We start from the raw sequence: 20,103 nt of genomic DNA on the forward strand, positions 1-20,103 counted from the left end.
TAGAGGCCAGAAACAAGGCAAATAGGGTACTAGGATTCATTTTTAGGAGTGTTAAAAGTAGAAGGCCAGAAGTTATATTAAAGTTATACTTGGCGCTGGTCAGACCTCATCTAGACTACGCTGTGCAGTTCTGGTCCCCACATTACAGGAAAGATATAGGTCTATTACAATCAGTACAAAGGAGAATGACTAAAAGGATACAGAGGATGAGGAGTATTCCTTATGATGTGAGACTGAAGTTGTTAAATTTACATTCTTTAGAGAGCTGTAGGTTAAGAGGGGACCTGATAGAAGTATTTTAAGTGGTATAAGGGTTATAACAAGGGGGATGTAAGCAAAATTCTTAGGATCAGCAACCAGGGTAGAACAAGAAATAATGGGTTCAAGCTTGAAAAATTTAGGTTTAGGAAGGAGATAGGAAAAAATTAGTTCTCAAATAGAGTGGTAGATGAGTGGAACAGACTCAGTAATCATGTTGTGAGTGCTAGGACATTAGAGAGCTTTAAGAGGAGATTAGACAGGTTTATGGATGGGGATAATAGATGGAAATAAGTAGGTATATTTCATACAGGGACTGCCACGTGTAAGCCTGGTCGCTTCTTGCAGCTTCCCTTATTTCTTATGTTCTTATGAACTGGAAGGAAAAGAAACTGGTCAAGGTTACAAAAAGATAGGAAAGAGAATCCTCCTAATCACTTCTCACAAATAAGAAAAGTGTAAAAAGTTAAAAGTGATTTTGTTATTCCTCCCTCAAAAGAATTTAATTTATAAGATGTGGGGAAAGAAATAATGATTCCAGAGTTTGCTACTGTGTCTGTTGCATTTTTTTCTTATATCATTCTGAGGTTTATTATTATCTTGTCATCTATTAATGCTTCAAACTTGTGTCTCTGTTATTTCTTAATTTATTTATTTTCTATTTCTTATTTATTTTTCCCTTTCTCAACATAATCTGTCACTTTTCCTCCCTTCATATATAGGCAAGTCCTCCTCCTTCATATGCATTTATATCTCACCTTCTCCTCCTCCTCCTCCTCCTCCTCCATATGCATATATATCTCACCTCCTCCTCCTCCTCCTTGTCCTCCTCCTCCTCCTCCTCCTCCTCCTCCTCCTCCTCCTCCTCCTCCTCCTCCTCCTCCTCCTCCTCCTCCTCCTCCTCCTCCCATTACTATAATCATCTAGTTAAATGTACCTCTGCGAATACAGTTTTTAAAGAAGTGCCTCATCAGATGACACAAATGTTAGGATTGTATGTAGATTTTATGTAGTAGAAGTAGACCTCATTTCTCGTACTTTTCTCTCAAATTCCATGTTGTTTTTCTATACAACATGGTATCATTTCCTTTTTCTGGCCAGCTTCAGCTGGAGAGATGGTGGGGTGGGGAGGAGCCTTCTCTTGTTGCTATCCTGTCTCTCACTAATAGTTAGAGTAGAATTGTTATCAAAACAGCATAGTAAGGACCTCAGGGTCTATTGCTGTTTGGACTTCCTCTATATTCCTTTGTATTCTTCCTCCTCCTCATCCTCCTCCTCCTCCTACACTAAGCCCTGCAGCACCTCACCTTGCTACATTCCTCATCCATGTCTCACCACATTACAGAGTAGGTGACTTTCCCCCATTTCACAATCTCCACTATTTCTTTCATTAATCCACCTACTGCTCCTCCCACATCTTCCTCTCTCATTCATGTCTTCTAGCCTTCTTCATTCCATTATGTTTCTTTACAGCCTCACCCTCAATTATTTTATACACATAGACTTGCTGGTTACTACTGGCTCTACCCTTTTTTTTGGGGGGGGGAGGAGAGGGAATGGCATTAAGAGCAGGTATTTTACCATTTCTTTAGTCCTTGGCCACTTTAATATACAGTATATGTCATATAAACAGTGCACGCGTGGGACTGAGTCACTGAGTAAACACAGTGCAGTGGGCCGCGGATGGCATGAAGCAGTGCGCTCTGGTGGCGAGGGGACAAAGTATACCTCACGCGGGAATTTTAATCGATTTTATGAATACACATTGATTTTTTTATTGATTTTAAGGCTCGGGGAAAAATGTGCCAGATACTTGAAGCTGCCGGATACTCGAATGCCGGATCAGAGGGATTTTACTGTATATATATATATATATATATATATATATATATATATATATATATATATATATATATATATATATATATATATATATATATATATATATATATATATATATATATATTTTTTTTTTTTTTTTTTTTTTTTTTTTTTTTTTTTTTTTTTTCTCCAACATTTCTTCCCTCTTTCCTTTCTTACTTCTACCTTTCTTTTTTTCATTCTTGTTGCAGGTTCTTCCTTCTTCTTTCATGTTTCATCTCTTCTTGCTATTCTTTTGGCAATTATACAAGCTTTTTTTCTTTTTTTCTTTTTTTTTTCTTTAGCCAAATAGGAGTAATATCTGTCTGCTCATTTATACATTTTTCTACAATTTCTCATTAAAAGCATAATCAAAATATTCATTCATTTGTATTTTTATGTATCTATTATCAATAGGTATCTCTTATCAGGAGTAGTGGAATAAAAAGTGATGGTTGGTGCAGACTTTTGTAACCAAACAGCCTGCAAAAGACTTCAAGATCTGCTTGTGATTGCTGTGCTTTGTAATCCTCTGCAAACTTATGCCACTTTACTTCTCCCTTGCAGATTTGACATCATCAGAAAACTGGGACAGGGAACGTATGGCAAGGTGCAGCTGGCCATCAACAAGGAGACAGGACAGGAGGTGAGTTGTGGCTGCCATCAGTACTCAAACACCAACACAAAAGCATCATAACTTTTTTCAATAATAGTTCTATTCAGAGGGAAGTTTAATGTGTGGCTTTCTGCTTCACTACACTACTCAGATTTTTTTTTTTTTTATTTATTTATTTTTTTTTTACTCCATCTCCCTCTTTTCTCTCTTCTCACTATTGACTATTAACCATAGAGATTACAGATGATAGTAGTGAGAGGATTAGAAAATGCAAAGATGAGGTATATGAACAAGTGCAAGTAGAGGGAAAAAAGTTCATTGACAATATACTAGTCACTATTCCTCATGATTTAAAACCAAAATTAGTGACACAGTAAGGAAAGATTATATCACTAACAAAAACACTTAAAAAACACAACAATAATTATTTTAAAATTATGAAGCAGCTGTAATCTTAAAGACAAAAAAAGTTAAACCGTTTGAATCCCGTATATTGTATATACTCTCATTTTGGCTAAACTAGACCCAAACAAAACTTTAGGGCATGAAGCTAAATATAGAAACATGATCTTCCCCTTGCCTTCTATATGTGTACAAGTGTGGAAGCTGGCAAAGGGTTCAATAAACATGAGGAGGTAGTAAACTTGTCAGGTATCCTCTGTGATACAGGGAAAAAAACTAAGAGGGGAGGGGATAGAGGGATTCCAAGGTATGTAGGACAAATAAAAAGTTTTCTGTCAATTCTCAAGGCTAAGGCTTCTTGTGTAATTCAAGTTGGTTCCCTCTGACATATGCTTAATATCTGTTTGTGCTGAGGCTTGTTTTCACTTCAGGGACACATTATATTCTTGCTGGAGATGAGAAATATGGATGTCTACTTGATGAATGGATAATTAAACTAACAATATGGCAACCCAGAGATGGTAAACGATGTTAAGATAGAGAGAAAACTACATGGAGAGATGAAATATGTAATTTTGCCTTAGGTGGCCTGCACTGAATAAGTGGAGATGATTAGGGAAGACATGCAATAAAATAACAGAGACATGCATTAAGGATGAGGATGATCATATATCAAGAGTAGTCATTCCCTGTACAGTAATGTCAAGATAGTACTGTAACTTGCTATTTTCTCTCACATGTACATTTGTTAAATTGAAATGGCAGGTTTTGGATGGCAGGAAACCTTGAGTGAGACTAAACACATACAAAAACAATTTTCATCTGATTTAGAAAAGCAAAAAAAAGCAAAAAAGGGAAGAAAAGAGAAAATTGACAACATCCATTACATTTACAAGACCAAAAATACCGTACAACAAAAAAGAACATGGTAGCGATGTAAACTCTGAAACTCTCTGTGTTTCTGTTTTTCCCTCATCTTAAGATTAAAAGTTTTCAAAAGAATTGTATGAACAGACCTTAGAAACTAACCTGGAAAGTTCTCTTGGTTCTTCTACTCTTTCTTTCTGGGGAACAAAATTGCAAGTGGGCTTTTTATTTTATTCTATTTTATTTTTTATTTTTATTTATTTACTTTTCTCTCTTACCTTGACAAGCCTTCCTAACATGAAAAATATACATATGATAAAGCTTGACTGAAACTAAACATACACATAAAAACAGTTGCCTGATATAATAAGAGAAACTCAGAAAAACATGTCACTGTAATAATAATGTGAAAAAATACTGTACAGCCATGAGAAGAAGAGAAAAATAGTGGTATTCAGAAATGCACACAGTTTTTATAAGAGTAAGAAAACAGAAGTGAACACTGCATTCAGCAATGCCACCTCCTCCTCCTCCTCCTCCTCCTCCTCCTCCACAATAAAAGAAACTTTGTCCACATTTCACAACAAAAACATAACTTTTCGTTCCTTTCCTACTGTGAACACACACACACACACACACACACACACACACACACACACACACACACACACACACACACACACACATTTCATAGAAGAAAAGATATACAGAAACTGGAAAGAATACAGACAATAGCGACAAAGATGGTACCAGAATTAAAAGACAAACTATGAAGAAAGACTTGAAGAGATGGGATTAACAACACAACAAGAGAGAAGAGAAAGAGGAGACCTGATAACAATGTACAAATTAGTTAAAAATATAGAATAGACAGAAATAACTTAGTACCACAGATGGAGGAGGGAGAATGACAGACGAGGGTGCATGAGAAGAAAATAAAGAAGAGTGGATAATCGAAAGACATCAAGAAATACAGCTTCCTGTACAGAACTACTGAAATCTAGATTGATTTGAAGGAAGAAGGGGTTGGGGCAGTGTACACATTTAAAGAGAAACTGGATAAATATGGTTATGGAGACAGGGCTCGTGCCTTGTACGATACAACTAGGTAAATATAACAGATAAATACACCTATTTGCAAATACAAAAATATTAATAAAGACAGGGAAATACAAATTAGTCTAGAATGCTTGAAAAAGGATCATGTGATTTTTATCCAGTCATTTTAAAACTAATAAAAACCAATTATTGATAATAACTTATTAAATACCAAGTTACTTAAAACTCCTGGACAGAGTTTTAGGTAAAAGACATTGGCATATAAAAAGGCCTTGTTGAAAATTAACCATATTCTAAATAAAATGTGTAGGTACTTTGGAAAATTAGGCAATTAAGAAATGCTTCAAATGTCTAATGACACCCATGTTATCAAAAAAATTGTGCTGACCAGTATAATGATGACAACAGTATTAGTAACTAAGAAGCTGATGTGAAATTAGGATATTCATTATAGTATAAGAACTTGAGAAAACAAAGGAAACAACAAGAAGCCATCAAGCCAACACATGGCAGACCCTGTGTAAAACTTACTATTCCTACTATCATCCCTATGCATAAATATGTCTAATCTTCTTTCAGGGCTCCCTATTGACTCAGCAATAAATCTATCTGATCTTTTAAAGCTGCATATTGACTCAGCAATACATTTGTCTACATAATCTTCTTTCCAAGCTCCCTATTGACTCAGTATTACCAACCTGAATACTGAGTCTATTCTCTTCATCTTCCACTCTGTTTGAGAACCAGTTTTCACAAGAGCACCTAAGCCAGCCAGCAGCAAGGCAGGGCAGGCCACACAATAGACCAGGCCATCCAGGGACAGGCCAATATACACATCACCACAACCACAGGCACCAGAAACAAAGACTGCTCTGTCCCAGCCACTCTTGATCCTAACACAACTGAATCCTTGATGACAAACTGCCTCTCTCTCTCTCTCTCTCTCTCTCTCTCTCTCTCTCTCTCTCTCTCTCTCTCTCTCTCTCTCTCTCTCTCTCTCTCTCTCTCTCTCTCTCTCTCTCTCTCTCTCTCTTCTATTATAGCCTGTATTTAATCTGTAGTAGTTTCCAGTTCAACTAACAGTATAAACTAACAGATCTGGAATTTGTTCTTTTCCTCTCTCTCTCTCTCTCTCTCTCTCTCTCTCTCTCTCTCTCTCTCTCTCTCTCTCTCTCTCTCTCTCTCTCTCTCTCTCTCTCTCTCTCTCTCTCTCTCTCTCTCTCTCTCTCTCTCTCTCTCTCTCTCTCTCTCTCTCTCTCTAAACACACAATATTTCACCATTATACATCCTACTCTCCATCCCCCTCATCCCCTCCATCCTTCCCCCAGCCAAACCACTCTGTCAGTCTGGTGGAAAACGTTAAGACTCTCCCCAAAAGGAAACCGACACCACAGGAGCATGTCTGGGCTGGTCAAAAGCTGTCTCCCTGAATACCAATAAGCAAGCTAGCAGGGTGAGGCTGGTAAAGCAAGACGCCTTGAGCAGCTACAGATACATGATATTTCCATTAAATTAGTTTTAGCTTTAGTGTCATTTGCATAAAACACAAACACATATGTAGATGTCTATATGTTTTTGTTTATGGAGGGCATAGGGTTAAGAAAGAGTCACATAAATAGGACTGTCAAGAGAGACTGAGTGAGTAAATATATGACTTTTCCATAACATCAGCTTGGTACCCCTTTCATAAACACTGTCACAAATAGATGGTGTTGTGAGTTTATGTTTGGAGAGCAGGTGGTTAAGAAATAGTCATGAATTAGCATAAGCCTGAAGCAGTGATAGGTTAGTACTGTCTACTCATACATCTCACAACAAGGAAATACTGCATTATATCCCCAACCCAAGAATATATTTAGGGAAAAGTGTGCAATATACATGTAAAGAATGCATATAAAAACAAAAATATATGTAAAAAGATATTCTTCAGATCTGAATCATCTAAAAATATATAGAATATCATCCACCAGGCTGGTTTCCCCAGAAATGAAGGTAGCCAAGAAGAAAATCTTTTCCTTCACAATTTTCACCAAAAATGTATATTATAAAGATGCTTTCCAGATATATATAATCAAAACACTCATTATTATGCAACATAAACCTTTTCCTCTTCATCATATGACTTTCACCAAGAAATGTATATAGAGATGCTTTCCAATGGATTTAGATATTCTATGAGCAAAAAATGCTCATTATTATACAAACAAGAAACCTTTTTCCTCTCTACATAACTTTCCCAAAAAAGGAATCCTGCCAAAAAACTGCAACATGAAATCTGCCACATACAGACAAAGCATTCAGTTTCAGAAAGACAGATTTAGGATTCATAAAAGCAAAAATTTCTTTGATGAAATAGTTATCAGTAAGTGGAATACTGGAACACAAACATGCAATTGGTATCCTTTGTGTCACCACCTCTAATTCTTTGACCGCTATAGCTTCTCGGCTAAAAAAAAAAAAAAAAAATGGTCATGTGTAAGCTTGGAGTATAAAATTTTGAAAGATAAAATTAACGATAAGGTCTGGTGAAAGTTTACAGTAAAACATTGGAAGTTAAAATTCATAGTACGATGGTCTATGCAAGTTTAACAGCATAAATTTTAAAGGTAACACGAAGTGAAGCAGGTGATCAAGTACATAATAAAAACTTCAAGTGCATGTAGTTCAATATATCTGCTTAGTAAAGTTACCCAAGGTTACACAAATGAAATGTAATGTCTTAACTTCACATTCATAACAGTCAGAAAGTTAAACTGGCATGACACTCAAGAGATAAAGAGAGAAGAGGCAGTTTTATGAGAGGATAAATCTCTGGCCTCTTGACAATTAGTATGCTAAGCACACTCTACCTTGATGTAGTAGCAGTGGTGGGCAGCAGGTGGTGGCTGGTTCTGTGTGGCACCCACCTGTAGGGGAGAGAAAGTTGCATGCATTAATAGGGTACAATATTGGCCACTGTAGAAAACTGATTATGAAGTGAAAGTCCTGGTGCTATTTTAACAATAGAATTTAGTCTGAGACTTTGGTGTAAATATGGTGTAAATTACAATCATACTGTAAAATGGAGTATGGTAAAAATATTATATGGCATTACGGAAAATGTCTGGTGCTGTTTGAAGACTATAATTAAAACTGATAATGTGATGTAAATATGAGATGAAGATCAATCAGTAAATTGCAGTATAAAATATTATATGGCATTGTGGAAAATTTTAGACATAGAAGTACTGAAGCTAAATAGAAGATTAGAAGAGACTCCAAGATTATGTTATACAAATAAGGTAAACTGTATCACTAAACAAGAGAACCTCATTGTAACTTGAAAAAAAAAGATGCAAAGGAAGATGTTTAAAGTGTTAAGAAATAAGATAGGAATGGCATTACTGACAATAAGGTAATGTACAGATATGGTAAAGTACATCAATAACCAAGACAGAATTAATATAAGATAGAAGAGAAAATACACATGGATAAGACTAAAAAGCAAGATATAAGAGAAGATGAGATAAACATTACTATCACAGTGTAAAGTAAATTATTAAAGAAGACTGACAAAAAAAATATATAAATAAAGTTATAATAAAACAAAATGTCAGAAAGAAACAGATAAAGATAAGTGGGAAATATGAGAACAAAGAGATTAATCTGATATATGATGGAAGATGTCATGTAAAAAAAACAATATCTAATAAGAGAAGATAAGGTAGCCAAATGAATCTACAGCTGAAGAAGAGAAAGAAAAGAAAAGAAAAATTGAGATAAGAAGATTTCATAAGAATAAGATTAAAGATAAAGAACAAGGGATAATGGTATGTAAGAAAAAAAGGAAAGAAAAAGAAGGGTGAAGGATGTTATACAAATAAAATTAAGGAATAAAAAAAATAGTGAATAGGAAGTGAACAAAATGAAAAGGAAAGATGAAAGATGTTATAAGAATAATGTAAAACAAAATTTAAAAATGTTTGATAAAATAATAGAAACAGAAAAGGAAGCTTGAGGGATGCCTTATGAATAAAACAGAGGAATACGAGAGAAAAGCCAATAGGTTAGGAACACACTGTGAAAGAGAAATAAGCAAGAAGAAAGACAAACAACACCAACAGGATGAGGAAGTGCAAGAAAGTGCAATGTCAAATGAATGAAAGATGAAGAGAAAGGAGAAGTAATGGAAGGAGAATGAATCATGAGGGAAAGTCAATAAAAGATAAACTTGAGAGACATTCTGGGTTAGAGTGTCAGACTTAATGCTAAAAATAGATAGCAAGGGAATGCATGTTGTTATTTTATTTTATTTTTTATTTTATTTTTTTATTTTTATTTTATTTTTTATTTTATTTTTTTATTTTTTTTACCACACTGTGATGTTTCTTCTTGCTCTACAACCACAGGCTAAAACTGCAAAATTTGTCCTTTAGCCTATCACAGTGAAAGGGCTAAACATATTTCTCTTGTTATGCCAGGCTACCAGTATTATTCAGTATCAGCATAACACAGGCAGACAACATGAGTGGAAGCTTAGAGACCCAGAGGATGTGATTGAAAGTATTACAGTGTAGCTTACACACTCATGTATACATGTTTGATTCTCTACAGGACCTTAATCTAGGTACCCGATCTTAATATGTACCTGGCTGACATCCCATAAGGGAGGGTAGCTGAGAAAAGGAGTCCACATGCATACCTACATTTGCAGTTGCATTAGTATTCCATCACACATCCTCCTCCTCCTCCTCCTCCTCCTCCTCCTCCTCCTCCTCCTCCTCCTCCTCCTCCTCCTTTTATCTTCATTACATCTTTACACAATGTGTCAATACATTTCAAATAAAAGAATTGTGAAATCTGAAATAGTTACAATCCCAAGTATCCTTAGTACAGTATTCTCAACCTGTACTAATATTCCAAAACAAGATTATCTTTGTTTTTACTGTCATATTGGTAATACATCACTTTTTAGTTTATTAATTTATTCATATCACTTATTTGGATATTTATTTAATCACACTTATTTTCTAAGGTATTTATTCAAATTTAATTTTCTGTCTTTTTCAAGCATTTCCTTCCTTCCTTCCAAGTTATTCTTTGAACCACTTGAGAACATCATACTGTAATCTTTTCCTATCTTAAGCCAACAATGTTTTTATGTATTTTTTGTGCTTTTCAACCTATTTCATGTTTTAACAGGTGGCCATCAAGACCATCAAGAAGGCCAAGATTGAGACAGAGCAGGACCTCATACGCATCCGGAGAGAAATCCAGATCATGTCATCTGTTCAGCACCCACAAATCATCCACATCTATGAAGGTGAACATCCCTTGCTTGCTCACAAACACACATCCACAAACAGACATGCACCATACTAAACACTATCAGTGGTGCATCCTTTGAGTACCCTTAGTAATAAAATGGGACACACACACACACACACACACACACACACACACACACACACACACACACACTATCAGCTGAAAGGCACATAAATGGGATATTTGGCTCTACATACAGCTTGTTAACAAACATTAGGATGGCATTTAACTATTTGGATAAAGAAATGATGAAGAAAATTATAATAAACATGATACATCCTAAATTGGAACACGCAGCAATTAAGGCTCCACATAAAAAAAAAAAGATATAAGGAAACTGGAAAATACACAGAGGATAGCAACAAAGATGGTACCAGAATTGAAAGACTTAAGCTATAAAGAAAGACATGAAGAGATGGGATTACCAGCACTACAAGAGAGTAAAGAAAGAGGGGACCTGATAACAATGTACAAATTAGTAAACAATACAGAAAGAATAGACAGAAATAACTTGGTACCATGGGTGGAGGAGGGAGAGAGACATACAAGGAAGAGGGCATGGGAAAAAATAAAGAAGAGTGGATGTTCAGACGACGTCAAGAAATATAGCTTTCCATACTGAACTAATGAAATCTGGAATGATTTGAAGGAAGAGGTGGTTGTGGCAAACAGTTTACACATGTTTAAAGAGGAACTGGATAAATATGGATATGGAGACAGGACAAAATGAGTTTTGGCTTGTGTCCTGTACAATACAACTAGGTAAGCACACACACACACACACACACACACACACACACACACACACACACACACACACACACACACACACACACACACACACACTAACACTATCATTGTTGCCTTAATAATAAAATGGTGTAGTCACTATACTTTTCATTAGAGACATAATGAATCTAGGTTAATTATGCCTAATAAAGAATTACACAGAGGTGGCCCATAGCACTCAGGCCCTTGGGTACAAACAGGTGGTCAGTTCTTAACTTAGACCAAGGACTGTCTTTACCTCCCTCCTTGACTAGGGCAGAGGGGTGTCAACTAGCCGTAAGATCTATTTAGTGGAGATTTTAATTTCCTGCTTATCATTAGATTTCTTTCTTAATGACTCCTCTGTTGCAGCCATTTCTTTGAAACATTCTTAGGAACAAGCACCATATACAGGTAGACAGGTGACTGAAGTGGAACATGCTAGGAACAACTATAGTCATAAGATGTATTAACTGGAGGTTTGAATTTTTTGCTTACCATTAGCTTTCCCTCTGAATGACTCCTGTTGCAGCCATCCCTTTGAAACACTCCTAGGAAAAGGTATCATATACAGGTAGACAGGTAACAAAGGTGGACTATGCCAGAAACAAGTATAGTGCCATTGATGCTGCAGTGTACCCAACACCACCAGGCCTTGCCACCAAACATGGGCAGGATCCTCACAGAGCACTTATGAATCTCCTTACCACTTCATCACACTTACTCAATGCCACTATTGGTGTCTGCACCAAGGAAGAATGCGAAACATGCTGAGTAAATGTGTCTGAGTGCTTCTAATTTTAGGGAAGGGATTCTATTTGGTGAGTCTTGACCTAATTAATATTGTGACTGAATTTACCATTCCTTATTCCTCAGTTGTGTGTTCTCTGTCACACATGATTTTTTTATTAATTGGTCATCCACAAAATACATTAACATCATCCAAGAATGCAGCAGTACTGTACAATGCAAAGGATTGTTTTGAACATTGAGATCCTATTCCCTGTGCTAATCTGAGTATCTTTTTGATATAAAACAAGAAAAAGAAAATCATGCATGCTGCAAAATACGAGTGAATACTGGAAGTATTAGTTGGGTTTACCTCAAATATGATATTGTTATAACCTCATAATCATCATCCTATTGACAAACAGGCTCTGTATATACATGGATTAGCATTTGTCATGTGGTAATAAATCAACAAGTAGTGTCATGTGTATCTTATCTGTCAAGTCTTGTAGGTATGAGGACCTTACTCTAGACCTCACTCCTTCATGTCATCTGTTCACATTCCCAACACTTAGAAACTGAAATGGTGTTAATTATAGAACATTAATCTCTGGATTATCAATATTATCTTCTTATGAAAAGATAAATTCATCATCACTGATTTCTTTAATTCCATCTTGGGGATAAGTTTCCCGATCTCTGTGGACTGCCAATCCATTCCAAAACATCCCAGTAAAATAATCTCTCTATCTCTTGATCTAATCCTGTGGCTGCCTGCCTTTCACCTTCCTAAGTTGTCATTGTGCCCACTCACAATTTCACAATACAGAAATCCTTTCTGTATTCACAGTATTTGAGAACCGTGAGAAGATGGTGCTTGTGATGGAGTATGCTGCTGGTGGTGAACTGTATGACTACTTGAGTGAGCGCAAAGTATTGTCTGAGGATGAGGCAAGAAGGGTGTTCCGCCACGTGGCCTCAGCTACTTACTACTGTCACAAGGTGGGCTACATGGGTGTGACTCTATCTAAGGGGAGTCATGTGGTAATTAAGTCACCACACATGTGTAATGCATCTTTTAATTTGCTTTAAGGAATAGAGAAATAGTAGGAAATTTGACTATACAGTGGAACCTCGGTTTTCAAACTTAATTAATTCCTGAATGCTGTTCAAAATCCGAAATGTTAAAAAACCGAAACTATTTTCCCCATAAAAATCAATGTAAAATAGATTAATCGGTTCTCAGACATTGGTCTACCATGTCTTAGGTAATGACCGATACTCCCACTGTTAAGGTGACCACTCCAACAACACAACTCCACTTGTTTAGAAATTTTTTTTTCCAGAAAGGATGTATTGAATGAACTTAGTGACACAAAACTCATCAAAAGATATTGTTTAGACCATGCAGGCATTCTCTTTGTCACCGATCAAGTGAAGGAAGGCTTACAGAGTGACAGAGAGAAGAGCAACCCACTCACCACCAAAATAAAGGTGATCATAACACTTAGACATCTTGCTGCTGGGGAAATGCAGTTGTGTAGTAGTGATGGCATTGTGGGTCATATAGAAAGCCACAGGAGGCTCGGATTATTCCTGAGCGCCAAATCTTGTTTGTTTACATCAAGGTTCTTCACAGGGTTACCGTATTTTAACACAACACTGTGTGTAATACTGAGTGTTGCCAATTCAGTGATGACTGTTTCTCTACACATACATGGAATCTGCTCCTATAAAAGGTGAAACATGCTAATTTCAGGAAGGTAACATTACTTTGACTATTATATATATTAATGTATGTTATCATGAATTTTGCATCATTTTAGTACACATTTCTTCTCATATTCACACAGTTACTTTGACAATTATATATATATATATATATATATATATATATATATATATATATATATATATATATATATATATATATATATATATATATATATATATATATATATATATATATATATATATATATATATATATATATATATATATATATATATATATATATATATATATATATATACGAGGTGTGTCATTAAAGTTCCAGGACTGGTGTCCTAAAAAATGAATTTCAAACCCAAGCCACAAACCACCATATTTCCCCTTCAAAGTAATCCTTCTGGAGTATACAACTGCGCTCCCAACCCTCTACAGTCACTAATCTTTTTCTTACGTGCTTTTAAAATCATGTCCTCTGTTGCAGGTCGTTTAACAATGAGCGCTGAACAGCGAACAAACTTGAAGTTTTTGGTGCAGTTGGGGAAAACGCCGTCAGAAGCACTGGGTATGCTGCAAAAAGTGTACGGGGATGAGACAATGTCACGCTCACGTGTTTTTGAGTGGTGCAAGAGGTTCAAAGAGGGCCGGGAGGACGTGGAAGATGACCCCAGGAGTGGAAGACCCTCAACGAGCAGGAATGAGGCCAATGTTGAGCGTGTCAAGCAGATGGTGCGTGACGATCGTCGGTTGACTGTTCGAAAGATCGCAGATGAGCTTGGCATGAACCACAACAGCGTGTGGAAGATTATCACTGAAGATCTGGGCATGCGGAAAGTCTGTGCGAAGATGGTGCCGAGACTCCTGAACGATGACCAGAAGGGACGACGCATGCAGGTGTGTCAGGACATCCTCGAGCGTCTGGAAACTGAACCAGACTTGCTCAGGAGAGTCATCACCGGCGATGAGTCCTGGGTATTTGAGTACGACCCGGAGACCAAACGCCAGAGCCTTCAATGGAAGAGTCCGGCGTCGCCACGGCCGAAGAAAGCAAGGCAGTCCAGGTCCAGCTTCAAGGTCATGTTGATCGCTTTCTTCGATGTGAGGGGCATCGTCCACTGCGAGTTCTTGCCACAGGGCCAGACAGTCAACCAACATGTGTACAAAGAAGTACTGCGGCGTCTGCTTCGTGCAGTGCGCGAGAAGAGGCGGGAGTTGTGGCAGGGCAACTCGTGGCTGCTTCACCACGACAATGCGCCTGCTCACAATGCCCTGAGCATCAGAGAGTTCTTGGCCAAGAAGAACATCGCCGTGCTGGAGCAACCGCCCTACTCACCTGACCTCGCTCCGTGCGACTTCTTCCTCTTCCCCAAGCTCAAGGAGGTCATGAAGGGGACCCGTTTTGATGATGCGGACGACATCAAAAAGGCCGTGACGACGGAGCTGAGGAGCATCCCGCAAGAATCCTTCCAGCAGTGCATGCAAGCCTGGCAGAGAAGGATGGACAAGTGCATGCGGTGCCAGGGGGATTACTTCGAAGGAGATAACCTATAGTTTGTAGCCTGGATGTGAAATAAAACTTGTGTGGCACCAGTCCTGGAACTTTAATGACACACCTCGTATATATATATATATATATATATATATATATATATATATATATATATATATATGTTATCATGAATTTTGCATCACTTTAGTACACATTTCTTCTCATATTCACACAGTTTCTTGAAAGGTGTGGATGTGGAAATTTATTCCACACTCAGCTCCCAAATGTCACAATATTTCCACACTAGCAGATGAAATTCCACGATATGGTAACCCTTGTTCTTCAACGGGATTGCACTTACATTTACTGTATTTAACGGCTTATAAGATACATGGACTTATAAGACACATGGGCTATGATTATAAGGTGCACCTTAGTTTGGGCAGGCATTGAAAAAATAAATAAATAAACAAATAAATAAATAAGTGGTTTAAGCTCTGAATAGGAAGTGAAGCCCTCTCATATGTGATCAGATCATTATTAGATCCCAATATTTTACATTTAAAAAAAAAAAATATCTGCTAGGACCTACCAACACTGGTCTTAGACCAATCCCATTATGAGAAATAAACAAATACGGCATAATCAGTGTCATTGTCAGAGCCTAGAGGGGTAATCAAGTTTGTACATCATATTTTTTTATCATCATTCTACACATAATTCTAATTGTGATATTTTAGTACATTTTCAAAGCATAAGGATGTGTGAAAATAGACTTAACTTATTCTCTACAATGTATTTTTATTTGAAATATTCATTACAGACCATCACCTCGAGCTACCCTACCTCATGATGCTCTCTTTCCTTATAAAATCTTTTGTTATGTTAGGTAGTAAGCTATTTTCTAAAAAAAAGCAATAGTTTCTCATCAGTTTCAAGTTTTGTTGAAGATGCATGCAAGGTAAGAATGTTAAAAGATAGGCACAATTTCAGTTGTATGAAGGTGTGTCTTACCTCAAGGAATAATGGCATTATGCTAAGAAACGCAGTGAATCTTGCACGTGTTGCCAGGTTTGATGTGTAACCAACCGCAAGTATGTTTTGGTACATGCAATGTAAACATCGTCACTTAATTTCTTCCTGACTGGTGTTATTTTATGTGAATTACCGGTAAGTACAACCTGTTATACATTGTTACCTTACAAAAAAGAGTTGTTTTTGTGATGTAGAAGCAATCGTCACTTTGTTTACATGTGCAAAGATGTTTGGGGTTTGATTTAAGGGCCACTGTTGCCAGAGACTTATCACTAGCCACTGCCCCAAAGCTGAACCTTGGCCTTATAAGACACAGGCTCATTTTCTGAAAATTAATTTTTTGGGAAAAAAAAAAGGTGCATCTTATAAGCCATCAAATATGGTAACTTATTTCAAAGACTGAATTACTGTCTTACCCTCTGTCTCTCCTCAAAAGTATATAAAAATGAAGGAAATATTTATAGAAACCATAAATTAGTAATAAATGGCAGCTTTTGCTACATATTGTAGTATTTAAAATCAAGTAACTTTGTTCGAAAACCAAATTATGGTACAGCAACTGAAGCAATTATGAGTTAAAATTTTTGTTCGAAAACCATGTTGTTCAGAAAGGGATACATTCAGTAACCAAGGTTCCACTGTATTTATAATTTATTGCTATGTGTCTTTTCCAGAGTGTAAAAGAATTTTTTACATTTATAATGCACCTCAAGTGCTTACATTTGTAATGAGTGCCAATTTCTCAGTACATTTACCATAAATATTCTCCCTTTCCTATGAATTTACTAAGAACTAATATTCTTTGCCCTTAAGATACAGTCTCTTTCCACCTAAACAAAATGTCTGTTTCACTTTCCAGCACAAGATTTGTCATCGGGATCTCAAACTTGAGAATATCTTACTGGACCTTGAAGGAAATGCTAAGGTGAGCTCTTTTTCACACAAAAAAGAGACTGGCCAGAGCTGAATTCCAAATCATATATGTAATTCAGGTGTTTTGATACCTCTCTTTTTAAATATTTCAAGCCATAGGAATCTTCAAAAGATCAGGCAAAGTGGACAGTTGAAGAAGAATGGCAAAGACAGTGTATGAAAGGGTGATGGGACAGGCTGAGGTAGGCTGAGTATGAGGTGGATTGACAGAATAATAAAAGAAAAAAGTTTGAATGAGTGAAAAATACATAAATGAATATTCAGCAAGTAATGGCACATTGAGGAACGAGGGAATCTTGTTTATGGTCATTCTATAAAAGAACAATATGTCAGGCAGAAAAATATATTCTCAAGCAATGGTATTTCATCCTTCCCTCAGATTGCTGACTTTGGACTGTCCAATGTGTTTGATGAAAAGCATCGTCTGGACACCTTCTGTGGTTCTCCACTCTATGCCTCTCCTGAGATTGTCAAGGGCATCCCATACGTTGGCCCAGAGGTAATGTTTGGACAAGGGGGCACCAACATTAGAGTCAAGAAAAAGGAGAGTAGTTAAAGTGGAAGTAAAGTTATATTCATCTACTCAGAAACTAGAGACTTTTCTTTCTTTCTTAGTATAGGTACATTGTAGTTAAGAAATTATTTTCTCTTTTGAAATACTCTTTTTTTATTATCTTTAAGAGTAAATTCTTTATTTCTTCCTATCTTTCTTTTTCTTTGCATTGTTTATTTATTTATTTATTTTATTTATTTATTTTTATTTATTATTATTATTATTATTATTATTATTATTATTATTATATATATATATATATATATATATATATATATATTTTTTTTTTTTTTTTTTTTTTTTTTTTTTTTTTTTTATGTGTGTGTGTGTGTGTGTGTGTGTGTGTGTGTGTGTGTGTGTGTAAGTGTATTGTACAGGGCACAAGCCAAAGCTCATTTGATCCTGCCTCCATGATTATATTTATTCTTTAAATATGTGTACACTTTGCCACAATCACCTCTTCCTTCAAATCATTCCAGATTTCAGTACTTTGATACGGGAAGCTGTATTTCTTGATGTCGCTCAAACATCTACTGTTCTTTATTTTCTTCCCATGCCACCTTATCCATCTCTCTCCCACCTCCATCTGTGGTGCCAAGTCATTTCTGTCTATTCTTTCTATATTGTTTACTAATTTGTGCATTGTTATAAGGTCTCCTCTTTCTCTTCTCTCTTGTAGTGTCGGTAAACCTATCTCTTTAAGTCTTTCTTCGTAGATTAAGTCTTTCAATTCTGGTACCATCTTTGTCGCTATCCTCTGTATTTTTTTCAGTTTCTGCATATCTTTTTTCTATGTGGAGCCCAAGCTACTGCTGTGCATTACAATTTAGGTTGCATCATGTTTGTTATAAATTTCTTCATCATTTTCTTATCTATATAGTTAAATGCCACCCTAATGTTTGTTAACAAGCTGTATGTAGAGCCAATTATTCTGTTTATGTGCTTTTCAGGTGACAGAGTGTCCTGGATCATTACTTCCAAATCTTTTTCTTCATTACTTTTCATTATTATTTCTCCTCCCACTTTGTAATTCCATGAAGGTCTCTTTTTACTTTTTTACTATTTCCAGCACATGGCATTTTCTGGCATTAAATTTTAGTTTCCATCTTTGGTCCATGCATGTATCTTGTCAATATCCTTTTGTAACTCCTTGCAGTTATTTTCATCCTTTATTATTTTCATTATTTTTGCATCAGCAAAAAAGTCTATATTTAGATCCTCTGTCATATCACTTACATATATTTGAATATAATATAATAATAGATGCCAACACAGATCCTTGCAGTACCCCACTTGTTACTTTGTGCCAACTTGAATTATTGTCTCTGATCACTGTTCTCATTTCCCTTCCTTGTAAATAATCATCCATCCATCTCAATGTTGCTCCCTTTAGTCCTCCTTCATTCTCTAGTTTTCACATAAGGCTTTTGTGGGGAACTTTATCAAATGCTTTTTTGAGATCCAGGTATACCACATCAACCCATCCATCCCTCTCTTGCACTCCATCTATTACCCTTGTATAAAAGCTCAGTAGATTTGTGACACAGGATCTCCCTTTCCTGAATCCAAATTGCTTTTCTGTAATTATCTCTTCATCTTCTAAATATTCCACCCATTTATCTTTAATTACTGTTTCACAAATACTGTTTTACAATACTTGTTAGTGCCACTGGTCTGTAATTTAATGGTTCCATTTTATTTCTCCCTTTGTATATTGGGACCATGTTAGCTCTTTTTCATTCCCCTGATACTTTTCTTCTTTCAACGAGCTGTTTATTATATCCCATATGGGGATATAATATCCCTCCATTTGTTCTCTGCATTCTTTTAATATTCATCCATTTACTTGATCTGGTCCCATAGCTTTTCTAACATCCAGCTCTTCCAGCAGTTTCTTGATTTCTTGTCTTTACTTGTATCTCCTGTATTCCCTCATTCTGTGATACCACTTTTGTTGGCACAAAATCAGTTTCCTTTGTAAACACACAATGAAAACTTTCATTCATTAGTTCACTCATTTTCTCAGTAGTTTCATAAATTCTTCATTCTCTTTCTAATTTGTTTATGTCATCCTTGTGCTTCATTTTTCCATTTACATATCTGTATAAGAGGTTTAGGCTCTTCCTTGCATTTTCTTATCATGTCACTTTCATGTCACATTTCACTTTCTTTCTTCTTCTCTTCTTATACCATACTCATTCCTTGCCTTTCTGTATTCTTCCCTAGTATTTCTGTTTAGATTTCTCATCATTTTCCTTCATGATGCCCTGTCCTTTTTCTTTTTTGCTTCTACACACCTGGCATTATAATATTCATGCTTCCCAATTTTCACTTTATAACTTGGTACAAACTGTTGCATCCCCTCTCTAAATTTGCTAAAAAATATCTCACTTTTCTTGCACTACTTTATCTTCAAATAGCTCTTTCCTGTTCATTTTTCCACAAAATTTCTTAAGCTCTGCAAAATTTGCCTTAGCATAGTTCTATCTCCCATTTCT

General features: G+C 36.1%; 1 protein-coding gene across 1 annotated transcript in view; it reads left to right on the forward strand.

Moving 5' to 3' along the window:
- LOC135108620 (serine/arginine repetitive matrix protein 2-like) overlaps positions 1-20,103 on the forward strand; it is a 99,585-nt gene that overhangs the window by 44,815 nt on the left and 34,667 nt on the right. The window contains exons 3-7 of the mRNA XM_064019776.1: positions 2,686-2,764; positions 10,245-10,365; positions 12,718-12,869; positions 16,979-17,044; positions 17,432-17,551. Of these exons, the coding sequence (XP_063875846.1) occupies positions 2,686-2,764; positions 10,245-10,365; positions 12,718-12,869; positions 16,979-17,044; positions 17,432-17,551 (538 nt within the window). The remainder of the gene's footprint in view (positions 1-2,685; positions 2,765-10,244; positions 10,366-12,717; positions 12,870-16,978; positions 17,045-17,431; positions 17,552-20,103) is intronic.

Source organism: Scylla paramamosain, chromosome 17, assembly GCF_035594125.1.
Source record: "Scylla paramamosain isolate STU-SP2022 chromosome 17, ASM3559412v1, whole genome shotgun sequence".
Classification (NCBI taxonomy): Eukaryota; Metazoa; Arthropoda; class Malacostraca; order Decapoda; family Portunidae; genus Scylla; species Scylla paramamosain.